Source organism: Chiloscyllium punctatum, chromosome 27 (assembly GCF_047496795.1).
Source record: "Chiloscyllium punctatum isolate Juve2018m chromosome 27, sChiPun1.3, whole genome shotgun sequence".
Taxonomy (NCBI): Eukaryota; Metazoa; Chordata; class Chondrichthyes; order Orectolobiformes; family Hemiscylliidae; genus Chiloscyllium; species Chiloscyllium punctatum.
This window is the reverse complement of record NC_092765.1, coordinates 41903431-41915681: the sequence shown is the minus strand read 5'-3', so window position 1 is coordinate 41915681 and position 12251 is coordinate 41903431. Positions and strand designations below refer to the sequence as shown.

General features: G+C 40.5%; 1 protein-coding gene across 1 annotated transcript in view; it reads right to left on the bottom strand.

Annotated features, from left to right (window-relative positions):
* The window catches only part of cdca8 (cell division cycle associated 8), a 47982-nt gene that overhangs the window by 29700 nt on the left and 6031 nt on the right, over positions 1-12251 (bottom strand). Inside the window, exons 2-3 of the mRNA XM_072548547.1 lie at positions 11502-11607; positions 10264-10392 (exon numbers count right to left, since the gene is read on the bottom strand). Of these exons, the coding sequence (XP_072404648.1) occupies positions 10264-10392; positions 11502-11601 (229 nt within the window). The 5' untranslated portion in view covers positions 11602-11607. The remainder of the gene's footprint in view (positions 1-10263; positions 10393-11501; positions 11608-12251) is intronic.

Below are 12251 nucleotides of genomic sequence, written 5' to 3'. Positions count from 1 at the left end.
TGCTCCAGTGCCAGTATGTCCTTCCTGAGGTGTGGGAACCAAAACTGGACACAGTACTCCAAATGGGGCCTAACCAGAGCTTTATAAAGTCTCAGTAACACAATGGTGTTTTTATATTCCAACCCTCTTGAGATAAGTGACAACATTGCATTCGCTTTCTTAATCACAGACTCAACCTGCATGTTGACCTTTAGAGAATCCTCAACTAGCAGTCCCAGATCCCTTTGTACTTTGGCTTTATGAATTTTCTCACCGTTTAGAAAGTAGTCTGTGCTTTTATTCTTTTTGCCAAAGTGCAAGACCTCGCATTTGTTCACGTTGAATTCCATCAGCCATTTCCTGGACCACTCTCCCAAACTGTCTAGATCCTTCTGCAGCCGCCCCACTTCCTCAGTACTACCTGCCTGTCCACCTAACTTCATATCATCTGCAAACGTCTCTAGAATGTCCCCAGTCCCTTCATCCAGATCATTAATATATAATGCGAATAGCTGTGGCCCCAACACTGAACCCTGCAGGACACCGCTCGTCACCAGCTGCCATTCTGAAAAAGAACCTTTTATCCCAACTCTCTGCCTTCTGCCAGACAGCCAATCCTCAATCCATCCCAGTAGCTCACCTCGAACACCATGGGCCCTCACCTTGCTTAGCAGTCTCCCGTGTGGCACCTTATCAAAGGCCTTTTGGAAGTCTAGATAGACCACATCCACTGGCTTTCCCTAGTCTAACCTACTTGTCACCTCTTCAAAAGAATACCAACAGGTTTGTCAGGCATGACCTGCCCTTACTAAATCCATGTTGACTTGTTCTAATCAGACTCTGCTCTTCTAAGAATTTAGAAACCTCATCCTTAATGATGGATTCTAGAATTTTACCAACAACCGAGGTTAGGCTAATTGGCCTACAATTTTCCAACTTTTGTCTTGATCCTTTCTTGAACAAGGGAGTTACAACAGCGATCTTCCAATCATCCGGGACTTTCCCTGACTCCAGTGACTCTTGAAAGATCTCAACCAACGCCTCCGCTATTTCCTCAGCCACCTCTCTCAGAACTCTAGGATGTATCCCATCAGGGCCAGGAGATTTATCAATTTTAAGACTTTTTAGCTTTTCTAGCACTATCTCTTTTGTAATGGCAACCATACTCAACTCAGCCCCCTGACTCCCTTTAATTGTTGGGATATTACTCATGTCTTCCACTGTGAAAACTGACGCAAAGTACTTGTTAAGTTCTTCTGCTATTTCCTTATCTCCCATCACTAGGCTTCCAGCATCAGTTTGAAGTGGCCCAATGTCTACTTTTGCCTGTCGTTTGTTTCTTATGTATTGAAAGAAACTTTTACTATCATTTCTAATATTACTGGCTAGCCTACCTCCATATTTGATCCTCTTCTTTCTTATTACTCTCTTTGTTATCCTCTGTTTGTTTTTGTAGTTGGTGCTTTTCTGGCTGCTTTTGATAATTTCCAAGTCCATTCTCAACTTCGGACAAGCTGGTGCACAAGGCACCAGTGGGTGAAAATAGGTTGTGTGCCATGAAAGTTACCCCCTCCCCCACCCCCCGTATGCAAAATAGCCTAAAGAAACACTTCAAGCTGAATGCGTGTCCAGCTTTAACACAGAGATCATGGAGTTTTCCCAACTAAGTAGTCAAATGGCCTCGAGGACATAAAAATTGTAAACTGTCCATTAGAAATCTGAAATCACAGAAGGGGGGTGGGGCTATATTAAGAGCAGTGGTACTTCACCGGTGGATAAGGGTTCTTATTTGACATTCTCACGCGCCCTCCCCTGCTGATTCGGTTAAGCCTATTCGAATAGGTATAATTTTGTCAGGAACAAACAAGGAACATTGGGAACCTCATTCGTATATGCCTCTAATTAGGAGAAACATTTGGCTGTTAATACTACAGAGTGAATGAATTCTATTTTGCAGTATTTATGTGATTATTCCAGAAAGTCAAATCCAATAAACTGGCCCAGCTGAGCGGTTGAGTGGGTATTGACTGGACTAGAGAATAATGTCATGTGGGATGGAACTATAACCTTAAACTGCTTAAAGTCTTGGTCTGATTTTTATTAAACATTGGAATTTACTCACCTACACTAACAGAGCCAGAGCTTTTGATCGTAGCTATTTGACAAACCTTACCTTGCACCATTGGCAACATTGAAGGTTTAAAACTTATGTTACCAATATAGCTAATACCTATTCTAATTTAATAAAGTACAAAGATAGACTAATGAAATTAACTGATGAGACTTCTACTGTGGTAACAATTACAAATGCTTTGACGTCTTATCCAATTATCAGAATTTCCCTTAAAAGCTCAAAATGCTGCTCAGTTAAGAGTACATGAAATTGTCAAGACTCTTCATAGTGGCCAGAGAGTGGTGGGCCTGTGGAATTCATTGCCACGGAGTGCAGTGGAAGCCGGGACGCTAAATGTCTTCAAGGCCGAGATTGATAGGTTCTTGTTGTCTAGAGGAATTAAGGGCTACGGGGAGAATGCTGGCAAGTGGAGCTGAAATGCGCATCAGCCATGATTGAATGGCGGAGTGGACTCGATGGGCCGAATGGCCTTACTTCCACTCCTATGTCTTATGGTCTTATGGTCTTATGGGACTGAGTACCTTGTCACTAGACATAAACTTGTAAAGGTTTCAAAAAGCTTTATGTTCAGAACCTGGTGAAGTTTCAAAGGGTCAGTACGGTCATGTCTGGAGAAAATGGTTTGGTGGGAGACATCCTCTTTTGACCACAGTAGTTGCCACATGCAAGCCAATTTTGAAAAAGATCCAAGTCTTTCACTGATTGAGTTTGTGAGTCGATGAGTTGGAGAGTGTGTGAATGCGAAATTGGCAAGGAGTGGTTCGTTGGGTCTAGGAGGGATAGAGAGGTGGTCAGTTAAGTCTGGTGGGGTTGTCTAGAAGTAGTTTGGTTGGCTCAGAGGATAAATTGGGAAAGGCAGTTAAATCTTTGTTGAGTTAACCAATTTAATCTAACATCTGTGAACTTTGTCAGAGCAAAGCAGGTCTTTTGGTCCCTAATATGTACTCTGCCATTCAATAAAATCATTTTGGATCTATTTGCATTTTCACTTTCATATTCCCATCTACTCCCAATATGCTTTAATTCTCTTAAAAATATTCAATGGCCTTTGCTTCACTGTTCTGAGGCAGAGTGTTGCAAAGTTGGAGAAGCCTCAAAATATATTATCATTTGTCATAAAAGCATTACCCCGAAGTTTTAGAACAGTGTCCCTGGTTCTGGACTTGACCACAAAAGAAAACATCATTCCCACTTCCAACGTGTCAAGACCATTTGAGCTCTCATAAATTTCAATCAAAGACACTTCACTCTCTTCTAAACGCTAATGAAAACAAGTACAATTGATCCAATCTTTCCCCATACAACCCACAGGTTTCAGATGTCAATCCAGAAAAACTGTGTGGAGTTTGCACATTCTCCCCGTGTCTCCGTGGGTTTCCTCCGGGTGCTCCGGTTTCCTCCCACAGTCCAATGATGTGCAGGTCAGGTGAATTGGCCATGCTAAATTGCCCGTAGTGTTGGGTAAAGGGGTAAATGTAGGGGAATGGGCGGGTCGGTGTGGACTTGTTGGGCCGAAGGGCCTATTTCCACACTGTTAGTAATCTAATCTAATCTAAAAAAGCTCCCTGAATCAACTCCATTCCAATTAATTTACATTCTTCCTGAATGGTGGTGGTAGTGAGGGCTGCAGATGCTGGAGAAGTCAAAGTTGATAAAGTGTGGTGCTGGAAAAAGAACACCAGGTCAGGCAGTGTAACCTTTGCTTTTGTATTCTTCCTGATGAAGGGCTTTTGCCCGAAACATCAATTTTCCTGCTCCTCGGATGCTGCCTGACCTGCTGTGCTTTTCCAGCACCACTCTAATCCAGACTCTGGTTTCCAGCATCTGCGGTCCTTGTTTCTACCTTTGCATTCTTCCTGCCAAGTGAACATCTTCACATTTTGCCACATTACATATCAGTGTCCAGATTTTTGACTACTCACTGCACCTGTCTATATGTTATCTTAACAATATAGATTGTCATGTGCAAACTTAGCTACCATGCTATTGGTCCCCACATCTGGATATTTTTAACAAACTTGTTTAGAGACGTTGACACAGCTCTGGAGCAAGTGGGACTTGAATCCAGGACTGCTGGCTCAGAGATAGGGGCAGTACCACTGTGCCACAAGAGCCCTTTGCTCCCCTCAACTAAATCATTTGTGTAAATTGTAAAAATCTGAAGCTCCAGCAGACTCCTGTCGGCTTCACAATAAAAATCCTGCCAAGCAGAAAAAGACCTGTCTGCATTGTTCCCAATTTTCTATCCAAGATAACATGTTACCTTCTGTACCATAGGCTCCCTTTTCTGTGCAATACCCTTTTATGTGGCAACTTGTCAAATGCCCTTTGGAAATCCAAACCTCTATCTTCAGCTCATGCTACTCCTTCAAAAGAATTGATTATACATGATTTCCCTTTTTCAAAACCAAGCAGATTCTTCCCAAATCCCTAAAGCTTTTCACAGTGCCCCATTATAAGCTGCATAATAGGAGATTCTAACACCTTCCCCATGAAGGAGGTCAAAACAACTGCCCTTCTGTTTCCTGTTTTCTACATTTCTTCCTAACAGGAGTTATATTTGCTACTTTGCAGTCTAACGAAGGCTTTCTGGAGTCTAGAGAAGCTTGGAAAATTAACACCAACACATCTACTACTTCATTAGCCATCTCTTCTTAGGCTCCAGCATGAAGTAAATCATGAGAACTTGGAGACAAGGCAGTCTGAAACTATCAGTTTGATAGGTATGCAGGTAAGCCCTGTGTTTCTGGTCAATGCTTTGCCAAGCTCAGGATCGTAAGATGTTCATAGTGGATCCTGAGCGGCTGAAATCTGAGCATCAAATGTTTAACCTTCCCCATCAATTTCAGCATACATCTGTGCAGCAAGACCTAAGTGGCTGCCTGATGTACATTTCCGAACTTATATCCTATTAAACTAAAGACTGGAAAATTTATATTTGCTCTGTTAATTAAATTGTTACATCTAGCAGGGTTTCATTTAAAAAACCATAATTTTGCAAAATGTTGTTAAACCACACATTGCAAAGTAATATTACCCAGCAGGGAAGGTATATGTTGGATTGTAACAGTACGGCATTTAGGGTTTTTTTTCCCCATATCATTGGTTGAGGTAACCTAACTGCTTGAAGTTTTGTCCGTGTAGGGTAGTCCTCGTGTACCTGAGATTCGCCTATTTTCATTTTAAATGATCGGAGGCTAGAATGGTTCCAGTTTTTAATGTTGCTCTACCCCAGCTTTCTTCAGATCCCTTCCATGACTCTGAGCTCCTTGACCAAAGGGTGATGAATTTTTAGGTGTTTTCAATATTACATTTATTTGTCTCATAATGGCTGAAAGATGTCAATTGTAAAGAAAAATTAAAGGATGTGGATGTGCCTGGCTAGGCCAGCATTGATTGCCCGTCCCGAGCTGTCCTGGACCTTCTTGAACAGCTGTAGGTACTTCAATGGTTCTGAAAGGATTTCCAGGATGTTAACCCAGCAGTGAAGGAGCGGCTATAAAGTTTCAATCAGGATAGTGTGGGACTTGCAGGGAACTTGAAAATGGGGGTGTTCCAATGCATCCTCTACCCTTGTGCTTCAAGATAGTAGAGGTCATGAGTTTGGAAGGCTTTGTTAGAGAAGCCAATACACATTGTTTCCACAGTGTGTCAGTGAAGAGGAGACCAAATGCTGAAGATGGGATGGGCTGCCAATCAAACAGGCTGCTTTGGTCGAGAGAATGTTGACTTTCTTGAGTATTGTTCGATCTGAATGAGTGCAACCTTTCTAATAAAGTAAATTAATTGGCAGCAGACATAATTAAATAGTTTGACCAGGTAAGCACCACAGAGAGAAGATAGCAAGGAGACCAGGGAAGGGATCTGAACATTGAAAAGCATTTGATTTTTTGAAAAGATAGAAGCTCAGAAATAGGTGGTGGAGCAGCTCTGTTAATTAAGAATGCTTCCAGTACGACAGGATCAGAGCACTGCCCCTTTGTCCTGACAAAGGAGTAGCCCTCCAAAAGCTTGGGATTTCAAATAAAACAGTTGGACTATAACCTGGTTACATGTGACTTTTGACCTCATCCACCCCAGTCCAACACCAGCACTTCCACATCATGACCAGTATGATGGGGAGAGATATCTTGGAGGTCAACAGAACAGGATGTTCTAAAACAAGGTAGCTATTCCTGATGAAGGGTTTTTGCCCAAAACATCAATCTTCCTGCTCCTCGGATGCTGCCTGAACTGCTGTGCTTTTCCAGTACCACTCTGATCTAAACTCTGGTTTCCAGCATCTGCAGTTCTCACTTTTGCCTAAAACAAGGTAGTACAGTTTAAGAATAAGAGATCACCTTTCAAGATGGGGTCAAGGAGAACCTTTTCTCTCAAAGGGTTGCCTGTCTGTAGGAATCACCCCCTCAGATACTAAAAAGGATGCCAACAAATTTATTTAAAACAGAGCTGAACAATTAATTTTATATTAACGAAAGGAGTAAAGTGCTGTGAAGGCAGGCAGGAATGTAGGCTTGAGATCACGACTAGATTAGTCGTGATCTCATTGAATGGAGCAGACTCTAAAGAACGAATTGCCTAATCCTACTCCTGAGTACTATGTTCCTAACTTCCAAATGCTTTTTAATTATTCTGTTCAGAGGAGGTCAATATTTCACAGCACCTATTATATATTTTGTACTTCCAAACGATGCAGAAATCACTTGTTTCTAAGTGTGTAACAGGTTTTACTCAATGCTTTGCCTTGTCTGCTTCAAGTTAACGTTAACTGCAGCTCTTTCTGCAGCTATTTTATTTGTCCACACCCAAGCTTAATGATTGCAGCTATGAGCATCAAGTCAATGCATCCAAAGAACAAATCAACTTGACAATACTTTGAGAATAAAATGGCAGTAGGTTTATTGATATAATGTGGGTTTAAAGTTCAACTTCTGAGATTGTATACCTAACTTGATTGCTTTTCTCCCCATAGATTAAATTAAACCCTGAACAATTGTTCTATTCCTTCAGGATTATGCAGTCAATTTCTTTGTTAACTGAAGATCATTTGCTTCTATGGTTGAATAGGCTGTCTTGTTACTTCATTGACTTAAAGAACCTTTGATAAATAAACAGGAATTTTCAATACCAGTTTCCACAGAATGACTCAAGTTCTTTCTAAATTACCCCAATGTAGGAAGCAGATAAAAAAACAAGTATGCTTGTCATTTGAAATTAGTGGAAATGGTGATGCTTTTAATCTATACACTGGAACCAAAGTAATGGGTTCAGGGCAATCTAAAAAAGGTACGGAGCAGGTGGGTGGCTTTGTTTGACCACTTCTTTGAGGACTATCAAGTCTATATTCTGTCTCCTTCAATAATTGTTGTAGAATTGGAACACCGTTTTAATCAAGTTAATAACCTAATTGCTTCCATAATATTTGCTTGAAGTCATGATATAAAATCCAGCTGACTTGGACTTGACCAGATCACTTTTTTTTTTTAAAATCACTTCTGTTAAGAGAGAGTATGGAACTGTTACATCTCCAAATGCTCACATTTTTTGAGGAGCTCCACGTCCCCTGATTTAGCAGCATATTCTGACTTATTGCTAAATTATTTTTAAACAAAGTAAGCATTGCTCCAAATGAAAGAAGACTGAGGATTTAGAAATAGAGGATAAAGAAATGACAGATGAATTGAAGATATTTTGTACTGGTCTTCACAAGATGATACAAGTAGCATCTCAGAAATGGCTGTAAATCAGGAGTTGGGAAGGAAGAACACAAAAATATTCACTACCAGAAAGTAGTACTGAGTTGGAACTGAGTTGATAAGTCCTCAGGTCCTGATGATTTCATCCTAGGCTCTGAAAGGTTGCAAATGCAATAGTTGATGCATTGGTTTTAAATTTCCAAAATGCATTAGAATCCAAAACGGTTCCTTGAGATTGGAAAATAGCTCATTGAACTCTCAGATTACTAACTTTATTCAAAAAAAGGGGAGTGGAGTCAGAAAGCAGGAAAGTGTGGGCCAGTTAACATCAAATATAGAGAAAATGTTAGAAGCTATTATTAAAGAAGTTTTAACGTGGCACATGGATAAGTTTAAAACAATTAAGCACAGCTAACCTAGTTTTGTCAAAGGGAAATCATGTTCGACTAATTTATTAGAGTTTAAGAAGTAATTTATGCTTTGGATTAAAGGGAACCGTTGGATGTGTCAAAGGCTATTGTAGAAAATAAAAGCTCATGCTGTTGGGATAACACTTTGGCATGGATAGAAGACTGGCTGGGTATTTTTCGGGCTGATAGGATGTCACTAGTGGTGTGCCTCATGGGTCAGCTTTCTCAGAGATGAGGAAATATTTCTTCTCTCACATGGTTCAGACTTCAGCATTCCCTTCCTCAAAAGGCATTGGATGCAGAATCTTTAATTTTAAGGCAATTGTAGATGGATTATTGGTTACAAGGGGATTAAAGATTGAGGATATACAGGAATGTAGACTTGAGGTTAAAATCTGATCAGCCAAAATCTCACCGACTGGCAGAGAAGGCTTGAAGGGCTAAGAGGCCTACTTTGTTTTTCTTGGTCTAACGTAGTTTAGAACATTCAAAATTGTTTGAACTCTAAACCACAAGGGTAACAATTTAGCTGTTGAGATGAATCAAGTTCCCTCAGTCCTCTGACCTTAGAGGGAAGCACTGTCAGTTTGGCACACTGCCCTTTTTCATTTCATCCAAGGTGGATTTAACTTCAGTCTCATTTATTTCTAATTATTACTATTTGCCGCTTTAATGTACTCTCAATTTACTTGCATCAGCTGCATTGCTATTCCTAGCTCGTTACATCAGATACTACTGGGTTAACTGTCTCCTTCCCACTACCCTCAATGCAAACACGAGTTAGCTGCAGCACCCAGAAAAAGGAGGGTTTAAGACAGTGGTTTGCACGGTGTGAATTTACCTCAATTAGGTTGGCACCCATCTGTTCAGTTACATTGCCAACATAGCAGACGCCAGGAGCAGCCATCAATAGAAATGGACATGAATTAGGAAACCCGACGAACCAAAAGTGACAAAGTCATACCCTGCTAGCAGGGATTCAATAAAACACATTGAATCCCTTATCAAGTGTTTAAAAAACAGCAGGGGTCACAGCTGAATATTGAATACCATGCTTATCCCGATTACTGCACAAACAATGCCCATTTTGAAATGAGCTGTTTCAAATTACCAATATAATTGATGCTACCTTTAAGCAAAGGACCCTACATTACTGCAAGCTAATTGTCTTCCAGACAAAGTCCAAATAAAATTCACATTAAAGGGATTGGCAATTCTGGATCTGAAGGTGATTCTTTTTAAAAGAAAACAGTATAACCAATTTGCTGTTAGGACATTTATTAGCATTCCAATGAAAAACTTCATGAACTTTATTCCTGGGCAAACATGGAAACTCACCAACAGCCTCAGTTGAGGGATAACATATACATCTCTCCTGAAGAGCTCTCCTTACCTTTAAATGGTATAATGAATGGAATGAGCTCCCAGAGGAAATGGTGAAGGCTGGTACAATTGCATCATTTAAAAGGCATTTGGATGGATTTATGAATAGGAAGGGTGTAGAGGGACATGAGTAGGGCTTCAGGTCATCTAAAGTAACCACTCTCTCAGTATTGCACTGAAATGACATCTTAGATAGCATGCTCTAGTAATGGAGCAAGATTGAGGCTCATTGAATGCACGAACAATGATTGCTAAATGTTGTGCTTCTGAATATTTGAACACTCTGCAATCATACTGCAGCGAACATCAGAAAATGTAGCAGCATTTCATTAGATTATAAGAGACCGGAATTAACTTGTACAATGTAATAGCTTCAGAAAAATATATACAGACTTGCATTGAAATTAAATAATTAATTCAAATTGCAGCATATTTTGTAAACTTTAAAAAAAGACTAAATCTTGATTTCTGACATTAAAGTATTTTCAACATTTTACAAACATGAGCCTAGAACAGAGATCTCCAAAATGGTATTGAGCTTGGAGGCTGATGTGGAGCTTCAATTCAGCTTGAATGGTCATGCTCCTGATTCAACAAGCCGCTGCCCTCAAAGCACCCCCCAAACCAGTGCATAGCAGATACAATGGGAGCAATGTCTTACCAAGGTAGTCAAGGAAATCCATCTGTCGAACAGCCACTGGGAGTTTCATAATCGCACGGCTGTAATAAGCATCTACTGTGATGAGAAGACTGTTCATTGCTTTCTCCATCTCTCTCTTTCGGCGTTCAACTATAAGAAATGTCACAGTTCAGACAAGCAAACATTAAGAGAGTGGCAATTCTACCATTTACATTCAGAAGTTAGTTATCAAGGCAAGGAGCTGTTACTCTTAAAAAATTTTTAAAAAGGAACAGAATGAGAAGTTAACTTATTGAAACGTAAAAGATTATTAGCAGACTTGACCAGGTAGATGTAGAGGTTATTTCCTCTTGTGGGAGAGTCTAGGACCAGAAGATTATTTAAGGGCAAGGGGTCATCCAGTTAGGACAGAGATGAGAAGGAATTTCATTTGCGGGTAGCAAATTTGTAGAATGCTTTCCAGCAGAAGACTATAGAATCTGGGTCACCAATATATTCAAGGCTCGGATAGGCAGATTTTTAATCAGTAAGGGAATGAAGGGTTACAGGGAAATGTCAGGAAAGTGGAGGATGATCAGATCAGCTACTGAATAGCAAAGCAAACTGTACAGGCTGAATGGTCTGCTTCTGCTCCTATATCTTACAATCCAGAGAAATAATAACTCTGCAAGAAGAAAAGGGCAGAGTCAGAGAGCTGTACAGCATGGAAACAGACCCTTCGGTCCAACTGGTCCATGCTGACTGGTCCATATCCCAACCCAATCTAGTCCCACCTGCCAGCACCAGGCCCATATCCGTCCAAACCCTTCCTATTCATATACCCATCCAGATGCCTGTTAAATGTTGCAATTGTACCAGCCTCCATCACTTCCTCTGGCAGCTCATTCCATACACACATCACCTTCGGCATCAAAGAGTTGCCCCTTAGGTCTCTTATATTTTTCCCCTCTCATCCTAAACCTATGCCCTCTAGTTTTGAGCTTGCACACCCCAGAGAAAAGACTTTGTCTATTTACCCTATCCATGCCCCTCATGACTTTATAAACCTCCAAGGTGCCCCCTTAGCCTCCGAATCTCCAGTGAAAACCGCCACAGCGTATTCAGCCTCCCTCTGTAGCTCAAACCTCCAACCCTGGCAATATTCTTACCAATCTTTTTTATAGATTAACTAGTTTAAACAAAACTTACTCGGAGAACTGAAAAATAATCCACACAGACTGTTAACAAAATAATATTGTATAGTTGACTGAGTTTACTACCTTCAATGTCAAAATCCTTCAGGAAGGCTTGAAGCTTTTCATATTTCTTTAATTCCAGGGCATTCTTTTTGCGACCAGTTGTTTTCCGTTTTGCAGGCATTGTTTCCTGAAAGGATAAGAATGGAAGCAATTATTCTCAAATAAACAAACTGTAGTTCGAGGAAAGGCTCAGATTTACCTCCCTTGCACCACTCAACACATTTTTAAATTTTAAAGTTTTATGACAGTAATCCTTCTACTTTAACCCAGGGTCTTGAAAGATTATCAACACTATGACTGGCTGACAAAAATAATGGCTTTTACAATTTGCTAACATTGCATGATTTAGCTACATTCCATTAGACGTTTTTGGAACAAATGGATGTACTAGCTTTTTCCTTTCTGGAAGAAAAGATGAAGCTTGTTGGCTCAACAAGTGAAGAACAGACAATTATGTACCGGTACAAAAGGGTCTCACTAATAAAGGCTCCAACTAGATTCTTGCCTTTCTGAAAAATAAACATTACCAAAAGTAGCTAGGGGACACAGTCTTAATTGCGACATGATTACTTCTTCCCAGCCTCGTGCACCTCGAAACTGCAAAACAGCCAACTCACTGCCGCAAATGCCCTTTTACAACTCCAGAGTTTGTCTAGGATGAGACAGAGATGCTTCCAAGAAATTTCCCACTATCAATCAGACTATGGGTCACTTTGTTGAGTCTAGACCTTGGGTGAAGGACAGAATGGAATTCTACACTGCCCCAGTTTG